The 18,795-nt window shown below is 49.8% G+C and overlaps 9 protein-coding genes across 9 annotated transcripts; 4 read left to right on the forward strand and 5 right to left on the reverse strand.

Moving 5' to 3' along the window:
* Positions 1-215: 215 nt before the first annotated feature.
* Positions 216-2,081, forward strand: UREG_03840 (uncharacterized protein; the record flags this gene model as incomplete). The annotated part of the gene is made up of 4 exons (XM_002544277.1): positions 216-756; positions 811-1,199; positions 1,251-1,928; positions 1,986-2,081. The coding sequence occupies 4 exons, from the start codon at positions 216-218 to the stop codon at positions 2,079-2,081; spliced, it is 1,704 nt and encodes a 567-aa protein (XP_002544323.1).
* Positions 2,082-2,386: 305 nt separating this feature from the next.
* On the reverse strand, positions 2,387-3,553 carry UREG_03841 (uncharacterized protein; the record flags this gene model as incomplete). Its single annotated transcript, XM_002544278.1, has 2 exons — positions 2,387-3,375; positions 3,439-3,553. 2 exons carry the CDS (start codon positions 3,551-3,553, stop codon positions 2,387-2,389), a joined length of 1,104 nt encoding a protein of 367 aa, XP_002544324.1.
* Positions 3,554-3,776: 223 nt separating this feature from the next.
* On the forward strand, positions 3,777-4,593 carry UREG_03842 (uncharacterized protein; the record flags this gene model as incomplete). Its single annotated transcript, XM_002544279.1, has 3 exons — positions 3,777-3,984; positions 4,032-4,410; positions 4,488-4,593. The coding sequence occupies 3 exons, from the start codon at positions 3,777-3,779 to the stop codon at positions 4,591-4,593; spliced, it is 693 nt and encodes a 230-aa protein (XP_002544325.1).
* A 262-nt stretch (positions 4,594-4,855) lies between these two features.
* Positions 4,856-5,674, reverse strand: UREG_03843 (uncharacterized protein; the record flags this gene model as incomplete). The annotated part of the gene is made up of 2 exons (XM_002544280.1): positions 4,856-5,070; positions 5,137-5,674. 2 exons carry the CDS (start codon positions 5,672-5,674, stop codon positions 4,856-4,858), a joined length of 753 nt encoding a protein of 250 aa, XP_002544326.1.
* Positions 5,675-6,467: 793 nt separating this feature from the next.
* UREG_03844 (uncharacterized protein) lies at positions 6,468-7,874 on the forward strand (the record flags this gene model as incomplete). Its single annotated transcript, XM_002544281.1, has 1 exon — positions 6,468-7,874. One exon carries the CDS (start codon positions 6,468-6,470, stop codon positions 7,872-7,874), a length of 1,407 nt encoding a protein of 468 aa, XP_002544327.1.
* Positions 7,875-8,764: 890 nt separating this feature from the next.
* UREG_03845 (uncharacterized protein) lies at positions 8,765-10,414 on the reverse strand (the record flags this gene model as incomplete). The annotated part of the gene is made up of 2 exons (XM_002544282.1): positions 8,765-9,949; positions 10,013-10,414. The coding sequence occupies 2 exons, from the start codon at positions 10,412-10,414 to the stop codon at positions 8,765-8,767; spliced, it is 1,587 nt and encodes a 528-aa protein (XP_002544328.1).
* A 1,256-nt stretch (positions 10,415-11,670) lies between these two features.
* Positions 11,671-12,489, reverse strand: UREG_03846 (uncharacterized protein; the record flags this gene model as incomplete). The annotated part of the gene is made up of 1 exon (XM_002544283.1): positions 11,671-12,489. One exon carries the CDS (start codon positions 12,487-12,489, stop codon positions 11,671-11,673), a length of 819 nt encoding a protein of 272 aa, XP_002544329.1.
* Positions 12,490-12,723: 234 nt separating this feature from the next.
* UREG_03847 (signal recognition particle 54 kDa protein) lies at positions 12,724-14,399 on the forward strand (the record flags this gene model as incomplete). Its single annotated transcript, XM_002544284.1, has 2 exons — positions 12,724-12,801; positions 12,858-14,399. 2 exons carry the CDS (start codon positions 12,724-12,726, stop codon positions 14,397-14,399), a joined length of 1,620 nt encoding a protein of 539 aa, XP_002544330.1.
* Positions 14,400-15,431: 1,032 nt separating this feature from the next.
* On the reverse strand, positions 15,432-18,599 carry UREG_03848 (uncharacterized protein; the record flags this gene model as incomplete). The annotated part of the gene is made up of 3 exons (XM_002544285.1): positions 15,432-17,351; positions 17,403-17,597; positions 17,670-18,599. 3 exons carry the CDS (start codon positions 18,597-18,599, stop codon positions 15,432-15,434), a joined length of 3,045 nt encoding a protein of 1,014 aa, XP_002544331.1.
* Between the last annotated feature and the right edge of the window lie 196 nt (positions 18,600-18,795).

Genomic DNA, 18,795 nt, shown 5'->3' on the forward strand with positions numbered 1-18,795 from the left:
ATTGCCAGGTGGTAGGAGGGTACGGAATAACTATATGGCAGTGTGTGCTGGTCGACCAGAACTGAGATTCGTGTCGGCACAGCCTCGGAACACTTCAACAGCTTGATCGCCAGCTCCGATTTGTTGTGTCGTTGCAGCTCTAGCGATGATTTAAACCCTTACAGAACCTTTGATCAATCTCCAACTACGGTCAGCCTCTTCTGCATACCTTTACAATGGCCTCGAGTGACTCTGCCATCGAGAAGCTCGACGACTTTCTTTCCCGGTTCCTGGCCGACTGGGATATCTACACAACAGGACTAGCCGCTCTCTTGGTCACTTATGTAGGCTATGTCACTTTCTTCTCGAAAGACCCAGATGCGCACCCTTACATGCTATCCCGCCAAGCAATCGAAGCCCCAATTCGACAGCCTGGAGAATCCGCAACGTTTCGGGCTCTGGACGCGCCTCATGGCTATCCTCTCAAAAGCGGGTTGGGAGTGAAGGACCCGGAAACACCGAAATGGTCATATGGGAGAAATGGGGATCTTCGTGATATCTGGAGAAGTGCCGTCAAGGGATCATTGAACCCAGACGGAACAACCAAAGGGAAGCGTGGGAAGATATACACTGTTTTAGGGAAAAACGTTGAAGAGCGGGATATTGACGAGATCTCCAAAGAGATCAACGCTCTCGGGCAATATATTCGCGGTTTAGAGGCACAGAACGTCGCCATCTGCCTTTCGGACTCTGTGGAATTGCTTGCTACACTCTTCGGTCCGTACATGTCATGTATAGTTATCCGGGTAGACCTCAGCTAACGAGTCGCAGCTGGTGCATTCTACGGCTTCCACACTACCATAATTCCTCATAACCTGCCCTCAGAAGAGCTAGCGGCCTATCTCCAGCAAGCCAAAGCGGACTTTCTAATTGCCGAAGCTGGTGCCGTCGACCTCCAGGTGTTGTCAAAGGCCCGCACCTCGTTGAAGAACGTGGTTTGGGTAACAAAAGGAGGAAATAAACACCTTGACTGGAATCAAGAGCCAAATGAATTCGATGGCCGGGTTAAAGTAGCCGTTTGGAACGACCTGGTCAAGGAGAAGGGTAAATTTGTCGGCTCAGAATTACCACCCTCTGATCCCAAAATGCCTGCACCTTCGGTAACTACACTCTGGTCTTCTGCCACCGGCCCTGGATCTTTTGTTGAATATACAGCCGGAGTAAGTTATCAAGCCGTAACATTTTTACTACTTTTTTAACCACCACAGTAGAACTTGATTTCTGCCGTTGCAGCTCTCGGAAGCTCCCTTCCGCGGAAAGAAAGGATCAAGGATTCCGATCTGTTTCTCTCAGTTGACTCATTGGCCCATACTTACGCGCTTTGCTTGACCCTCGCCGCCCTCTATGCCAATGCTTCTGTTGCCCTTAATTCCGTAGCTGGGGAAGTTGTCGACCTGGCACTTGCTACTGCTGGCATTTCACCTACCATCATGGTTGCGTCCTCGCACACCATTTCCGACTACCATGCTCAACGTATGGGCCCTTCAATGGGTCCAATCACCAATATTGGACGATTCTTCCAAACCCGATCGTTAGACTCTGGTGTGATGCCAACACGGAACTGGCTCTGGCGACTTTCAAGCGCAGCACCAACCGCCGAGCTTTCGCTTGATAAACTCCGATTATTGTTCATTTCGCATCGGGCAGATGGAGACAAACAAAACCAGCTCACCTCTGACCAGTTGACGGACCTAAGAATATTTACTGGAGCACGTGTCCTATATGCGCTTACCGCTAAGAGTGTCGCTGGGCCGGTGTGCCAGACACTACCATATGACTACAGGAGACATTCTGGAAATAGTCATTTTGGACCGCCTGCAAACAGCGTTGAAATAAAGCTGATTGGGCACAAGGAAACTGGCAGTGATGATCGAGCAGCGAAGGGAGAGGTACGTTGAAATTTCATGGTCGTATATGCAAATTATCTTTGCTGACTGTTAAACCAGTTGTATGTGACGGGGCCTGCTGTAGTCTCTGAAAAGGCATCGCTTGGCGTGAAGGCTCATATCCGTGATGATAATACGCTTAAACTCTGTGACTAGAGGGAACAAATTCTTTCGCTTCTCTTTTGCTTTTATTTACCTTGGTTATATGTGATGTATATGTAATCTAAGATATGCATATTCTCTACAATCGACTTCATTTAGGGTTGCTTTTCCAATTCATCCCCGGTTTGCTTCGCGACGTCGATTGTAAAACAAATGGCAACCGAGGTACAACATAGTATTTGTCTTCTCTACCGTTTGAAATTCGGATTCCCACCAAAAAATGCCTAGCTACTAATTGTACATACATCGAAGACGCCTCGACGCCCAAGAAATGGTCTCACGAACAAACTGAGACCGCTCTATCTATGGCACAGTCGTTTTGCCAGCTCCACCCCTTCTCGTTTCGCATCGCCGCTTTCCTTCGTGACGTTCTCCACGATGGTATCAATTGTCTTTCCAAGCTCGCTCATGCAGGATTTCAAACCCTCGGATAACTCGGCGTTGGTCTTGACCTCCTCCACCTGCAAAGCCAGGCTCATTCCATGCCATATGGGGACTAGCTCGAACAATTTGAACTGAGCGGCATGACGTTCGGCTGGAATATCAAAGTCTCCAAGCGGCCATGTACTGATGACTCGCTGCGCGTACGCTCGAACCTCTCCTCGAACATCCTTGCCTTCACCCGAATTGAGAGCTTCGGCGGCACTTAGCTCTAATAGAATAGCGATGATGCCCGGCAGGCGCTTTGCATCACGCTTGGGATCAGTTGCAGTATGCTCTGGAGCGTCCAACAGCTCGGCGGCTGTTCGAGCCTGTCGCAGCGCCTTTTGAGCCTCTTCGCCTTTGAAATCAACTTGCTGAGCGTTGTATCGGATCGCGAGGAAAAGCGCTGTTGCTATAGCGGGATCGTTCAAGGTGACGCCCGTCCGTCTCCATTGTTTTGCGGCCTCGAGCATGACACCGGCTTGTCCGGCCAGGCCGGCCTTGCGAACCACCCATGCCAAACGCTTGGTCGAAAGCGGCCGGTTTGCGTTTTGTAGGCCGATTAGGAAAGGGATCATGTTCAGCCAGTCATTGTGGGTTTTCATCAATGAGACCATTTGTCTCAATTCCTTGTCGCCGGGGTGGTCTGTAAGTGTCATGTGTCGCAGGCGATACGATTCTTCTTCCTCTCCGCCGACATTGACTGAGATCGGGTTATCTTTTATTTGTTCGGCAAATCTATCTCTGTATATTAACCTTCTGTGTCGGCTACTCAGCGACAAGGGAATCAATAGGTTCTGCCGAAAGTTGGTGAGCAGCGCGTCCAATTCCGGCGAGCTTGAGGGTTTGAATGCGGCTAAGAATTCTACAAATGCGTCTCGTCAGCGATTGCAAAAACAATGAATCAATTGCTTCCACTCGTGGCTACCTTTAGAGTAAGGAGATGTGCTCGAGAAATATCTGTTTGACCGGCTTATTCTCGAGGTCTGCGAGGCGCATCGTGCGAGGAGCGCCGGGACCCTCCCCATGCCACCCTGGGCCATCGTTGAGGACTAGATTAATCCGTCGCAAGAGATAGATAAAAGGAAATCGTTGCAAGTTATCTCGTTTCTCAATTCAATTGTCCTTTGTATTGGCCGGGCAGTGAATTCTCAAGATCGAAGGAATTTTGACCGAATATTGGCTGGTGACGCACGGACCACCGCTGAGATCTTCAAATCTGCCAAACGCAAGTTGAACACGCACTCTCGCACATCCAACGGCACAATGGCTTCATTACAATCAGCAACGCGGCCGCTAGGCTGCTGGAACTCTATATGTCGGGAGCTGGGAAAACTTCAATCGCACCGACGATTCCTTACAACGGTGTATTCTGTTCCAAAGCAGCGCCTCCCGTTCCCCGAAAACCTCCCTAAACAATTCCAGTCGCAACTCCCAAAGGCTTTCAAACCAGGAAAAGGCAAGTCGTTCCCAAGTCTGCATATATCTGGGTTGAAGATGGCTGACTTTAGTCCGAAATAGTCGCGAATCAAATAAAGATCTTCCCTCCTCCGCCTTCCACACGTGCTGCCTGTAAAGAGCCGATTGTCGCCTTTACCAAGGATCAGCTGGCTATTCTAGACCCAACCGGCGAAAGACAGAAACTCTTCAACAAGAGAAACCGACAGGGCGCTAAAGTTGGCGATATCCTCCGGGTGTCTTTCAAGTCCGGCGATCCGTTTGCGGGCGTCTGCCTCAATATCCGCCAGCGGGGAGTGGACACTGCATTCCTGCTGCGAAACCAGTTGACTCGAGTCGCGTGTGAGATGTGGATTAAAGTATACAGCCCCAATGTGCAAGCTGTGGAAATAGTGAAACGAGCGGAGAAGAGGAAGAGACGTGCAAGATTGACATATATGAGGTATGTTTTTTTTTTTTTTTTTTTGCCGCAATCCGGATACCAAGACGCTTCTCGGCGCTAACCTTTCATTACATTAGAAAACCGGAGCATGACTTTGGAACTGTCGAAGGGATTGTTCAAAAGTACCTCAAGGAGAGGGCTATTCTAAGCGGTGAAAGAGGGCCAAAGAAACAAAAGTCATAGATATGCTTTTGTTCGGTTAAGAATGGCGGTGATTGTATGACTATATAGTTTGAAGGAGTACAGCATTATATTCGTTTATTTGTTTGGATAACATTAGCAAATCAGACAAAGGGTGCGGAGTCTGGTTGGATTCTGGTTGGTGAAATAGGATCAGTTTTACCCCCAATAACTACATATGAAGGATCCGATAGAAACAAGCCTGAATGCGGGAAAGCTATAAACAATCCGACTCCATCCAGCGATCAAAATCGGCAAAGTCCGCCTAGGCTGTGTTTTCAGGGAGGTACACGCAAACCTCGAGTCCACCCTTGAATGGCGTGGTCAATGTTTTAAATCCGTTGCTCGGATTGCAGACATAGTCGAAAAAGTCCTTGTAGCCCGCTCGTGACTTTGCAGTATTGTCCGCGACAATCAGAGCACCGTGACGCAGTTTCGGTTGAACCGCCTGCAGGGCCGGAAGAGCCATTGGCGTCCAAACTGCGAGACAAGTAAGCTCTCATTTCTTCAAGGTGAGATGCAGGGTCATGGCAGGTGATAACATACTGTCGAGTAGGAGGAAATCAATTTGGCTCGTCTTGTTCACCTCCAGCGGCAGCAATTCGCGAAGGTCACCCTCCAGCAGAGTAATCCATGGCTCAACCTCCTCTCCAGCCTCTTTCCAATGTTGCTTTGCTCTTTTGGCCTTCTCGGGCTCATTCTCAGTCGCGATCACTTTGGCTCCCTGGCCGGGGATGATGGGGCCGGATGTCGCCTTTGCTGCAGCGTTCTGTCCCGCCGCGAGGGCCAGATATATGGTCGAAACGCCGAAACTGGTTCCAGCTTCGACGATGTTCAGAGCGCCGGTGGTCCTCGCCAGCAAATAGACCAACTCGCACTTGTCAGGCTCGAGGGCAATGAATTTGTCCCGCATGAAGTCATCGTCCCGGGAGCTCCATTTCTCCTTGGCGAACCGATAACGGATAACCTTGAAGAGCCAAAACACAACAAGCGAGAATGAGGACTCCTGGGCCAAGGAAGCGGCGTGGAGTCCTTTTAGAAGGCCAAGAACTCTGGGACTGGCGACGATGCTGTTGGAGGACATGGCTCGTGAGTTTTGGAATCGCTGGGGATTCCAGGTGGAAATAGACTTCGACAGCAAGGCCAAATCCCGCGGATGCAACTCTTATATAGTCGAGGTCCAGAATCCCGGCCGGTGAAGGGCGTGCATTGATACGGGCAGATTGAGTCATTCTGACTGGTTGCAGCGCCGAATGAAGCTATGATGCCGAAGAGGAGCTTGCACATTCAGTTCTCCTTGGACCATCGATGCGAGTCGCCGGCCATGCCTCTTCAATTGAGCTGCAATTGCGTTGTGCATTCCTTCTCTCGCCCAAAAGCGACATACAAACAGTAAGTCACAGCGTATGTAATGACAATACCGCACAGTACGGTATGGAACTGCAACTGCGGGGCATCAGATAACACGCGGCCATGTGATTCGCTAAGCGGCGACATCGGAAGCGCTCTTCACGTGACAGGGTCGCACGATAATCTAATCTGATCTCCCGAGATCCCCCCCCAAAACCTCCTGCAACATCCGTTCGTCGCTGGCTTTGCTGTCGTATTTCGGCTTCAAATTGCTGCAATCCTCCCTGCAGATTCTTTTTCCGTTTTTTTCTCTTTTGGTCAAGGCGATAGATTGCCCATGTTTCCTTCACTGTTTCGACGCCCATCAATTTCTATTTCTGCACTCTTGCGGGCTGTGAAACTGGAGCGGAGCCATTGACGTTTTCCATGACTCCGGTTCCCCGTTGACGACTTTCTCTCCCCCAATTTCCATACCTTTTCTTCCTGTTTGGCCTTTTCTTTTTCCTGGTCCATCCGTACTCTAGACCATGGCATCCGCAACGAGCACACCCACGACGTCGACCCCCGCGTCTCCTCTGCCGTTGGCTCCATTGGCCTCGCGCCCCCCCTTGGTCTCCATGAAGCCAATTGCAGCTGCGGGCTCTCCTGCTCCCTTGGTGCAATGCTCCGTTACATCGAGAGAGTGGGTTATTCCACCACGACCCAAACCGGGCCGCAAACCAGCCACCGATACGCCGCCCACCAAGCGCAAAGCTCAAAACCGTGCCGCCCAAAGAGCATTCCGTGAGAGAAGAGCGGCGAGGGTAGGGGAATTGGAGGAGCAAATCAAGAATATCGAGGAAGAAAACGACAAAAAAGAGGCGTTAATGAAAGTACGAATTAACACCCTCTCGAAGCAACTTGAAGACTGCAGAAACGAAATATTATGGTGGAAGAAGCGCTGCCAGACACTGGAAAACGATGTTTCCGCCGAGCGAAACTCCAAGGATGCTGCGATCAACGAGCTCCGAACAATAAAGGCGCGAAATCGAACAGAAACAGTCCCTGGTGGATGCGAAAACTGTTCCTCAACCCGATGTCAATGCATTGACGATGCGTTCAACGTGTCGAGCGTCTCTAACCGCCAAGGTGAGTCTTCGATACCAAAGCGACCAAATTCGCCGCAGCAAGAAGCTCTAGCAAAACGCCACAGAGTCGAACCCGAGATCAAATCCGAGCCCGAAGAGTTAGAGATTGATTTCACTTCGAGGTTTGCACGCCAGCAATCGGAGAGCGAAGTGATTGTTCTCTCACCCACCCCCCTTTTTGACCCCTGCGGTTTTTGTCAGGACGGGACGCCGTGTATTTGTGCCGAAATGGCAGCAGACCAGCCCGCAGAACAAAGAAGGCCTCAGCAAACCAACAAGCTTGCGCCTATAAAGCATCTCTCTCAGTTTACTCCACCTCCGTCCGACGGCGATGTGTTCTCTGACTCGCTGTCCTCCCTAACGAGCAAACCAAACCCGTGTGCAAACGGACCCGGCACTTGTGCACAGTGTGTTGCGGACCCAAGGAGCACACTATTTTGCAAGAGCCTAGCGGCCTCACGCGCCGCGAGCGCTGGAACAGGATGCTGCGGGGGTGATGGCTCGGGAGAAGGCTGTTGTCAGTCACGAGCACCATCGCAGGATAACAACGAACACCTGGTGTTGAAGGATAACCCACCTTGCGCGCCCCCAATCACCCTGAGCTGTGCAGACACCTTTACGACGCTTTCGCGGCATCCTAATTTTGCTCGCGCATCCGATGAGCTTACCACATGGCTACCCCGGCTTCACACCCTTCCGATTCCACGAGGCCTTTCGTCATCCATCAGGAATCGTCCGGCTCTGGAGGTCGAAGCCGCCAGCGTCATGGGTGTCCTGCGGTATTTCGACAGGCGATTTGCCAATTAATGAATAACATCATGTATTTGTACTCAACCTTGAAAATTTCTTGTTCTGACTGCTATTTCCTGCAAACGTTATGCGTGCCTTGAAATGTTTTTAACATCCGACTTCATGGATTGTGGATGAAAATTTTAGGAAAAAACCAAAAAGGGGGCTGGATCTTGGTTCTGGCGGGCGAGTTTCTTTATTTCTTGCTGTCACTATTATATCAGGCTAATAGTCGAACGTGCTCGACTCGTCATGACGGCTCTGGGGTCAGATGATGCACTATAGATGAAAACAAATGTTGTCTAAAGATGAAATTTCAGTGCACAGAATACCCATTTTTGAGCTAATCGCTTACACACTACTCTGTGATGCATTCGCACCAAGTAGCAAGCATTTTCAAGCATTGCCAATGTCCCCTTACACGGAGCTGGCAGTTTATGTTGCATACGCCCATATTTGTAGGTGAATGCCCCAGAAGTTGGTTAATAGCCAGAAACAGATGCCTGATAACACTGGAAGAGGTCATATTAAGACAACAGTAGCGAAAAAGAAAGATGAAAAGAACACGAGACCGCCCACAAAGCTTTTGATAACGCATAACTTGTGTAGTCCAACGCCATGCCCACAATCCCGGGCGGGAACCAGCTGAAAGAAGACGGTGGTAGAGGAGAGCAGAGATGTGGTGAGTTCTTGACAATAGTACTGTACAACGTAGAAAGCAGAAATCAAGGTCCAGAAAAGGGGAAAGATGTGTCCGGGCGGGAAGTAAAAGTGCTGTAAACTATGCCACCCGACCAGACAAGAGCCATTAAATGATCGCAAAGTGGTTGAACTCGGAAACGGGTATCTCGATATAAATATATACTTCAGCAAGCTAGGGAAGTCATAAACAGGGGTATAAGGATCCTTCAAAAAGCCCCCGCACTTGTTCGACTACCAACAGATCCCAAGCCCATAGTTGAGCCCGATCCTGTCAGAATCTCGTCCTCTCCAGAGCCAAGGAGAGCCCCGAGGAATCCAGATCCCCAGATTCCAACGATACCCCACATTTCCAGTCTCCAGCTGCGATAGAGACCCCGTATTCCCTGGCCTCTGCGGCGCCTTTGTACCCGCCCAGGGGAACCATCCTTTTCGGATTCTGGGGGATGACCAAGCGCGTTCTCGATTGCATCCGCTTCAGGAGTCCTGCCCGTGCCTTCTTCGTAAACAATACTCCACATTGTGCCAACGATGCCCCGATATGTTTGTGGAGTAGGGACAACCGTTTTTACAATCGACGTAGCGTCTCTGTGGCCGGAGGATGTTGGCATGATGCGCTGCTGCCTTAACACGGGGGATGTGAAAGTGGATATTTGGGCTCGTCTCAAAACCGTCTCTAGTGGAATCCGAACTGCTAGTTCGAAGCCAGAAGCCATAAGAGTGAAAAGGCTCCAGCTTGAAGGATTAAGAACCGGGTCTAACGAAAGGTAGGACTTTAAGAAAAGTGGGGTGCTGTGCGCGAGTAGCGTAGGGATAGTGGAAGTCAAGACTGTGATAGGGAGCAAATGAGGAGGGATTAAATAGTAGGGCGTGGGGAGTTGGCGAATGGCGCGGAATAAGGAGTTTGGTCCATGGCCTGACGGCGATAATATCAAATACGTTCTTGCCGTATCAACTGGTGAGAGCACGATCGACGTCAGTGCCGCTGAAACACAGGACAAAACTAAGGTTATCCCGGGGGATGCAGATGCTAAAATGTCCGATTCGAGGACTGCTGAGAAATTGTCCTCCGGATAGCCGACAATAGCTGAGAGCAAACTTCGAATGAACGTATTCAAAGTAGGGAGGAGTAAGGAATAGACGAAGGTTGAAGTCGATCCCTTCCAGATGGACGTTGCTCCATTTGTCGTCCAAAGTTGCGCGAGTACATCAAAAAGGGCAGAGGGATCCTTAATTTTAAGCATATAGCTGGGTCTCGAGGACTGTGGGATGTATCCGCTTCGGTCTGTTATTCGAGGAGGTGGGCGATTGGTACGAGACGTAGCGGGCGCGGTGGCGGCTGGCGCTGCTGGCGTAAAATAGCTGTCCTCGTCATCCGAAGAGTATGCAGTTTGCTAAAGCACGTAGAGTTAGTATCGCTTAAAGGTGACAGCCAACTGCGGGAAACTGGTCCATACGTCGGTATACGTGCCCTCCCGATAACTTCGATCCCGCCTCCGTTCCCCATCGACGGGCCCCGCCTCTTGTTCGGCATCTTGGACAACGTAGACTTGAAGAATGGTCTTTGCGACATCGAACGGCTGTGAAATCAGAACGCGGGAGTATCTCCGTAGTGCGCTCTCGAGAAGCTGTCGTATGGATTCCGCCACCGAAGGAGAGGATTCGCCCAGATAATCCGAGTAGTCGAAATCAGAGAGAATCTCGCGTGCAGAGCTCCTGAAGCCAGTTATGTTGGCATCAGCCGCCGAGGGACCGCCATTTGAAGGGAACTTTGAGGCCGACTGCCCGTTAGGCAGGCCAATCGAAGGAGGAATGTAGTATGGACGAAGCGGATTTGGGCCTTCGGAGAGTGTGGTCATTGTGCTCTGAAGGCACTGGGGCCCGGAAGCTGGTGTGGAATGCGGTCTAGTCGCTTCAGCAGATTCGATCGTGCGTTGATGGTTGCTGGAACTGTCTTGCGGATGAACTGAGCTTCGGAGATGTTGATTTTCTAAATTGGGCCTGCCGCAAATTCCGCTTGTCGCCGCTTTCTCCAAGCCGAACATCCAGCGAGCAAATCTCTGTCAGCAGAGCATTTCCGCAATTCATCTGATCCTACACGCCAATTCTACTCTTGGGCAGTTATGAATCCCTGGAGGTCGATATGCCAGCAGGTCCTCCGGCCTTCCGCCGCCCCAGCTGCCGGACAATATAGCAGGCTTGGGAAATCGCGGTGCTGGAGCCCGGCAACAGCTTCGAATCATCAGAGGATAGACCGATCGAGGCCTATCAGTTATGCAGACCAACTGCAACTCGCGCCATTCACCCTGCCGTTCGCGATTTACATATGAGAAGTTTGCTCAATCGCGACGGCTATTCTCCGCAACGGCGAAAGCCGCACACGGCCACATCGACCCCCCAAAACCAGGCGAAGAGTAAGCCAAACACAGATTCGGCCCCGTTAGAACTTGGTTTTGCTAAATGATGCCAGAATCAATGTCACGTTCATCGACAAAGACGGCGACAGGCACGATTTCCAAGTGGCCAAGGGAGACAACTTGCTTGACATTGCACAAGCAAATGATTTGGAAATGGAAGGTTGGTCGCCTTATCTACAACAGCAAGCATGGTATTTGACTGACCTCTTCGGTTTTTAGGAGCCTGTGGGGGTTCTTGTGCCTGTTCTACCTGCCATGTGATTGTTGAGGACCAAAACTTATATGACCAGATGCCCGAACCCGACGACGACGAAAATGATATGCTAGATCTTGCCTTTGGTTTGACGGAGACATCGCGGCTTGGATGCCAGGTCAAGATGACTCCCGAGCTTGACGGGCTGGTCGTGCGACTCCCAAGTATGACTAGAAATTTGCAGGCCAGCGACTTCGCGGAGAAAAAATGATACCCTCAACCCACAATGCTGTGCAATGAAAACCTTGTCATGAAGTTCAATTGCCAATGTATAAAGACTCGGCAGGATCTAGAATGCCATGTGTATGATAGCCTTGAAGGATTTCCCAACCAACTTTTCCGAATTTTTCCGGCTTGTCCATAAACGATAATATATGAAGACCAAGGTGATCCGCTCCGACGCCCCAAAGCATGCGAGTGAATATGATAGGCAGAACGGCGAGGTTCATGCTTCTTCAATCGTTACCTTCTTTCCGTCTTTGCCATTGATCAGCTCCAGAAATCCCTGTTTGCTAACTTCGTTGACTTTCTTTTCTCGTTCATCCATTCCAACTGTCGCACGCTTCCTCCTTTCCTCCTTGGCTGCTTCTTCGCCTCGTACCTGCGCAGCCCGAACGGCATTGAACAATTTGACTACACCTCTTTGGGCGATTTTTCGTAGGCGCTTTTCCTGCTCAGCCGTTTCACCGGCCTCCCCTCGTTCGACGCCTAGAACATCCTTTATTCGACCTCGTTCTAGTTCTTCCTTCTTTTCAGCACGTAGTTTTGCACGGGCTCGCTTTTCGAGTTTCTCGCTAGCAAGGTCCGCAACGGTTTGCGCCGTCGATTTGCTTCGGGATAGCAAGGGGTCTGCGCGGGCAGCCGTAGGTAACTTCGTCCCCAGAATTTTAGATATAGACGTAGAAAATGCAGTGGGGTCATTCCGTTTGGACATCCGTTTGCGTTTGATTGTGCTTTCACCGTCTGAGTCTGAGTGAGACGATGAATCGGAACCGGCTTCGGAGTCAGATCCGTTGATGCTTTCGTCCTCCGCATCGGAAGTAGCCGTAGAGTCTTTCGCTACTTTAATATTTTGAACTGGCGTTTCACTGTCATCGGCGTCTTGCAGGTTCACGCCCGGGAGCTCAGGAGCTGCGGTATCATCTTCATCCTCGGAGTCGCTGCTGTGGTATTCCAACTGTTTCTTGAATTTCTTTTTAGGCTGCGAGGTTTTGCCATGCATGGCATCCTCTATCCTTCTTTTCTTCGATATTGACGGTCCCATTGCGTGTTTCCTTGGTTGTCTTCGTGGCCTGTCGTTCCCCACGAGTCTGCGCTCTCTCAAAACTCAAGTCGATCGCTTTCGGTCACGTGACAGGAACGGATTCACAGCGGCAAGACAGACTGCGGTTGACTTGCTCTCCGCAACTTCAAACCCAGCAGTCATTATTGCTCGGTTGCGGTGCATTTTCTATTCTTTGAAAAGCAGGCATTTTTTAGACTAATTTACTACGTCGTCATGGTTCTTCAAGACTTAGGGCGGCGGATTAACGCTGCGGTCAGTGATCTGACAAGATCCAGTAATCTGGACGAGAAGGTAAAGTCCTGTTGTCTTCCGGCTATTTGAAGTACTGGGCTGATATATTTATCAAGGCGTTTGATTCTATGTTAAAAGAAATCTGCGCTGCCCTCCTCTCCGCCGATGTGAACGTCCGGCTTGTCCAAGAACTACGGAAATCGATAAAGTCCTCCGTTAATTTCTCCTCTATCCCCCCGGCTGTCAATAAAAAGCGTCTAATCCAGAAGGCTGTATTTGACCAGCTAGTTACCTTGGTAGACCCTAAAACCGAACCATTCAAACCTAAGAAGGGACGGTCGAATGTGATCATGTTCGTTGGTCTCCAAGGTGCGGGAAAAACGACAACATGTACAAAGCTTGCCCGGCATTACCAAACAAGAGGCTTCAAGTCCGCGCTGGTTTGCGCAGATACATTCCGTGCTGGTGCCTTTGATCAATTAAAGCAGAACGCGACCAAAGCGAAAATCCCATACTATGGTAGCTTAACGCAGACGGATCCTGCTATCGTTGCGGCGGAGGGCGTTGCGAAGTTTAAAAAAGAGAAATTTGAACTTATCATTGTCGATACCAGCGGAAGACACAAGCAAGAAGCAGATCTCTTCACAGAAATGATCCAGATTCAAAACGCCGTGAAACCCGATCAAACCATCATGGTTCTCGATAGTACTATAGGACAAGCGGCAGAGGCACAATCCGCAGCGTTCAAATCCACTGCAGACTTTGGGGCTATCATTATCACCAAAACTGATGGACATGCCGCTGGTGGTGGTGCCATCTCCGCTGTCGCTGCAACCAAAACGCCTATTATCTTCCTGGGTACCGGAGAACACATGCTAGATTTAGAAAGATTTGCGCCAAAGCCATTTATACAAAAGTTACTAGGAATGGGTGATATGGCTAGCTTGGTCGAGCACGTCCAAGCAGTAACACAGGGTTCAGCGGGCGCAAAAGAGACCTACAAGCATATTTCAGAGGGAATTTTCACACTTCGAGATTTCCGCGAAAATATAACTTCCATAATGAAAATGGGTCCACTTTCCAAAATATCAAGTATGATTCCTGGGCTTTCTGGCCTCACAGCTGGTTTAGATGATGAAGATGGCTCTCTCAAACTCCGACGGATGATCTATATTTTCGACAGCATGACAGCTGCAGAACTCGACGGTGATGGCAAAGTATTTGTTGACCAGCCGTCGAGGATCGTGCGCGTTGCCTATGGAAGCGGCACGAGTGTACGAGAAGTCGAAGACCTCCTGTCACAACATAAGATGATGGCTGGTATGGCAAAGAAAGTTGGCGGCCAGAAGAAACAAATGCAGCGTGCACAGAATATGCTCAAGGGGGGGAACAAAGAACAACAAATGGCAGCTATGCAAAAAAGGATGGCTGCAATGGGCGGAGCTGGTGGTCCTGGAATGCCGCGTATGCCTGGAATGCCTGGGATGGGCGATATGGCCAAGATGATGCAGATGCTACAAGGCGGTGGAGGAGCCGGTGCCGGTGGAATGCCCAACTTTGGAGGCATGGATCTCCAAAGTATGATGAGCCAGATGGGCGGGATGCTGGGTGGTGGTGGTGGTGGTGGTGGTGGTGGAAGTGGAAGAGGACGCCGATAATACTGTTCCGACGTGTTATGATTTGTCGTTTTGCAGCATGAATATACGCATAACATCAAGGCGGCGTTCGGTACCAGGGATCTTTTTGGCGGTATAACTTTTTCTCGTTGCGCTTAAAGTATTACCCAAACGTTCCAATTCGCGCACAGAAGACTCAATCTGCAGGCCAGGTCCAGCCATCCTCGCACTTTCTAGTGGCGCTTCTACCGTCCTCCCATTTCGCACACGCGATGCTTTCACATCGCAGTAGGAATTGGCACTTCGCCCGCAACATCAAACATGAATTAGCATACAGCTGCCCAGTCTCTATGCGCTCAATCACTCAATCACCCTCCCTCGATCTAATCTTCTCTTCCCGTCCGCCGTGCCACAAATGGATCGCTCATTTACTCCTAAAGCTTTGAGTGCGGACAGCTCGTATACCATCTCTCAAAGGGCCTCAAGATACCCTCTTTGTCGCACCCAAGATATCCAGCGCCCCCTAATTCCCCAGGTTCAATTGGGGGTCTGTGCCAGACCTCCCGTCACCTGCTCTCTCTGTCCGATGGAGAAGTACCCTGCAAGAGAAGCACAGAGCCATAAAAAGCGGTCCGCAGGTGACATGTGTGCGTGAGCACAGCTTTTGACAGGGTTGCAATTATATACGCTTGTCAGGAATGTGCATAGAAAGCTAACTCGGTAATCGTTTCTGCAGACATAGTGGTGGCATTTTAAGCGAGATGTGGATATCTAGAATACCGGAAAGACAAAGTAGAAAGGCAAAGTAGTTTCTGGAGTCTTGAACATGGTAGAGAGGAATGTTCAGAGATGTGGAAAAGTATTTATATTCGAGTAAATCCAGCTAGGGGTGATCTTGCTGAATAGTCAGTCCTTGGAGTCCAGGCCAAAAGAACCCTTTGAACAAGCTAATTCAACGTTCGAGTTCCAATACGATCATTAGTAGTTATTATCATATCCAAGAAGATGTCAAGATTGGAAAAAAAGACGGTAAAGATGGCAATGCTTCGCGGATGCACAAATGCGGACCAACACTCATTCGTCAACTCGAATGCTTCTCAGAAATCCATCCCAGGCCTTGCTCGTAGCTTTTCCTACCCAGCCAGATCTCTCACGCGCAAACGCCGCCCATGACCCGACGTTCTTTCTTAATCCCTCTTCCCAGTTATCCACATGGTCGAATATGATTTCTCCCGGTGGAGGAACACGTCCTTTTGGGGCTGCCAAAGGTGCTGCCAGCCTGTACCGCCAGACCTCCTTTCCATTTACATATAATGAATATGTTAGATAAGAGGCAGGCTGGTCACCGCTCTTATCGACGCCGATATGCACGAGGCCAAACTTGAAATTCCCGTCAGGAACGTATTTGATAGCCACATCTTCATTATCTTCCTGGCGATATGACCGCACCGGGAGGTAGAACTGGCTAAGCGGGCCAGTACAGAACTCATGAATTCCTCTACCAGCGCCAGAAAATGTCTCAGGGAGAGAAGTAGATGAGAGGACTGGATCTGGGAACCGGGTCGCGGCAAATTCGTGCCTGTCACCGCTTAGTAGAACGACTCGCACTCCCAAATCGTATTCTGCCTTCCACATGGCTTCGAAAACTTTGCGCCTTTCTTTCAAAAACCCACCCCAGGTATCGGGCGTACCAACATGCCAATTTTTTGTGAAAGGCACACTGCTGGTAATGATTTTCCATTTCACACCCTCAGGCTCGGGACGTAGAATATAGTCAAGAAGGGATTGTAGCTGTGCTGGGCCCAACATGGTTGAGTCTTCCTGTAGCGGGTGAGAACGGTACGTCCTAGTATCTAGTAGATAAAATGAGGCCGGGCCGTTGACGAAAGAAAAATAAGTGGTGTTGGACGGGATAGAGTACCGATCTTCTGGAATAGGAGGGTTCACGCTAACATGATAATGAAGGTATGGGTCCGCGGCCGCTGGGTACGGCGGAGTCTCGTTTCCAGAGGCCCAATCGTTTGCGATTTCGTGATCATCGAGGGTATGAATCCATGGAATATTAGCTGGCGAATGGGGAGGAATTTGCCAACTAGGCGAGGAGTAAACTCTGCGGTATTCATTTCGGTAATGCTTGGTGGACGACCCAAATCGCCACGGCACATCAATATAGATGAAGTCACCCAAAAAGAGCATAAAAGCAGGACGAAGCGCTGAACTCAACCGTTCTAGAGTTGAGGTAAGAATATCTACCCCATGGATCCGGAAAGGGTGAGACAGTGGGTTGTAGGGGAAGTTGGGCTTGATGCAACTCGAGGTCACAAAAGTCAAGCTTTCTGCTTCTGGGGAACCGGGTTCTGGCGCCGTGACAAACTCTCCAACTTGGTTATTCGACAACGAATACCGGTACTTCGTCGAAGGCTTAAGTCCGGTGATTGAAATGGGATAAGTAAAGTCAGTCGACTTTTCAAGTGAATACAACGTTCCTGCCATCATTGATTTCCCAGTTCCGCCATCTTCGACCTCCTGATATGAAATATGCACCGGAAAGTTTTCGTTCGGCTCTCGCACGAAAATCTTTGCGGAAGTTGGAGACACATATCCAACTCGAGAAAACGAAAGATCTTCGGTTGGATAGAAAATAAGGCCCCGTAGAACGAAATCAAGCGTCAGGAGAGCCAAAGCAATGTTGATTCCTACTGTTGCGTAGCTCGCGAGCTTTGAAGTTGTTGATGGTACGCCCAGTAACAAGGACCTCAAAGCAGATACTCGCTCGGTTTTCCTGGTTTCCAGTGTAGCCTGGCGTGGGCCCTCATTCTTGTGGCCTTTTTCTCCATTGTCACTCTGCGTTTTGCCTTTTGATTTCTTCCCTCGAGTTTTATTATGTTCTCCTGTAGCTCGTTGGGAGCCTTCTTGCTCTCTGGCAAGATAAATCGAGGCCAAATATACAAGCAAACTTGTGAGGATTATTGGCGTAAACGGGTGCCCAGGAATCTAGGTCCGAGATTAGCAATGCTTCGAGATAGTCACTTTCTCCAAACATACCCAGCGAAGGAAAACATAGCTGAGCAGTCTCAGGGTTGTTGAGCTCAATGCGATAATGAAATTTGCTTGAGACGACAGCATCCCGAGAGTATGAATTGAATGTGATACTTTACTGCTCGACAGCAGACCTCCATTGCACAAGGATTGACGTTGTTCAACGGTCAATCCACTGGGCAGAGACGATGACGACATTGACTGCAAACATAACAAACATCTCGCTCCCAAGCTCTAGTTAATCAAGTCTACCATTCGAATGCATCACGTTACTGTTAAACCCAGAGCATCTGCAGTCGTCCCCAGGATCGTTCTCATTGCCATTATCAAGGAGATCGAAGCAGCCCATTCCCACGGCCGCGCACCACCCCCAGGCATCCCGTTGAAGTATTCCCAGCCTGATACCCCTCCAAAGAACGGGTACTTCGCCAACACAGTTGCTAAGACATAACTCATTGTTTCCATCGGGATATACCCTTGAGACCCGTTCGCAGGATTGGTCAAGAGACCGATTACGATCTTTTCGGGCTTCCAACCTTGGAGCATTATAGTATCATAAACGCTGAGATGAAGCATGTGGCCCCATCCATTGTAGAATTGAACATTATACCAGGAGATTTTTGGGCCCCTTGCAGCCTCCAATTCCCGATAATCGAAGCCAGAGAGGTGTTTCAGTCCATGTACCATGGCTGTTGCGACAGGAGCCAAGGTAATAATGAAATTATCCCCAAAATCCGATTTTAGACGGTCAATCAGCCGAACGATGCCCTCGAGGGACATCTCCTCTTCCACGTCTAGGTCAAGCCCGTCAAGGTTATGTGCTCGGATCATGTCGCGCAGTGGGCCGTAATAAGCCTCAAAATCGGTTGTGCCACCATCCAGCCGCTGATAACTCCCTTTAGCAGCACCGCCCAACATCCCCATCACTTTGATCTCCATTGTCTGCATCACACGCATTTCCGCCCATAATGGCGTATACCGGGGATCGTCAGGCGTATGATCATTAAGTGTAATATTTCCCGGCTCCGCGTTGATATGTATTGCGGCAAGAATAATGTGTGATACCCCGCAGTTGTTCCTTAAGAGTGGCAGAGTAGAGACATAGTCGGGTCCATTGTTAGGATAATACGTCTGATAATAACATATCACACGAGGATTCGTAATAGCACCATTGTGGCCGGGACTTCGCAGGGTTGGAGGCATTGGGAGTTGTCGATACAACAACCTATTTGGCGAAGCTTTGCATGCGACTTGATAAATCCAAAGCGACTTGATCATACTAAATCTAAACTCAATTCCGCGATCTCAATCTCAATGAAAGTAATAATGTGTATCAATATCACTTGCGGAGATGCGCTACATGGAGAGCCGCGTCTCCGCCTAGACCTCACTTGCCAAG

Source organism: Uncinocarpus reesii, genomic scaffold (assembly GCF_000003515.1).
Source record: "Uncinocarpus reesii 1704 scaffold_2 genomic scaffold, whole genome shotgun sequence".
NCBI classification, from domain to species: domain Eukaryota; kingdom Fungi; phylum Ascomycota; class Eurotiomycetes; order Onygenales; family Onygenaceae; genus Uncinocarpus; species Uncinocarpus reesii.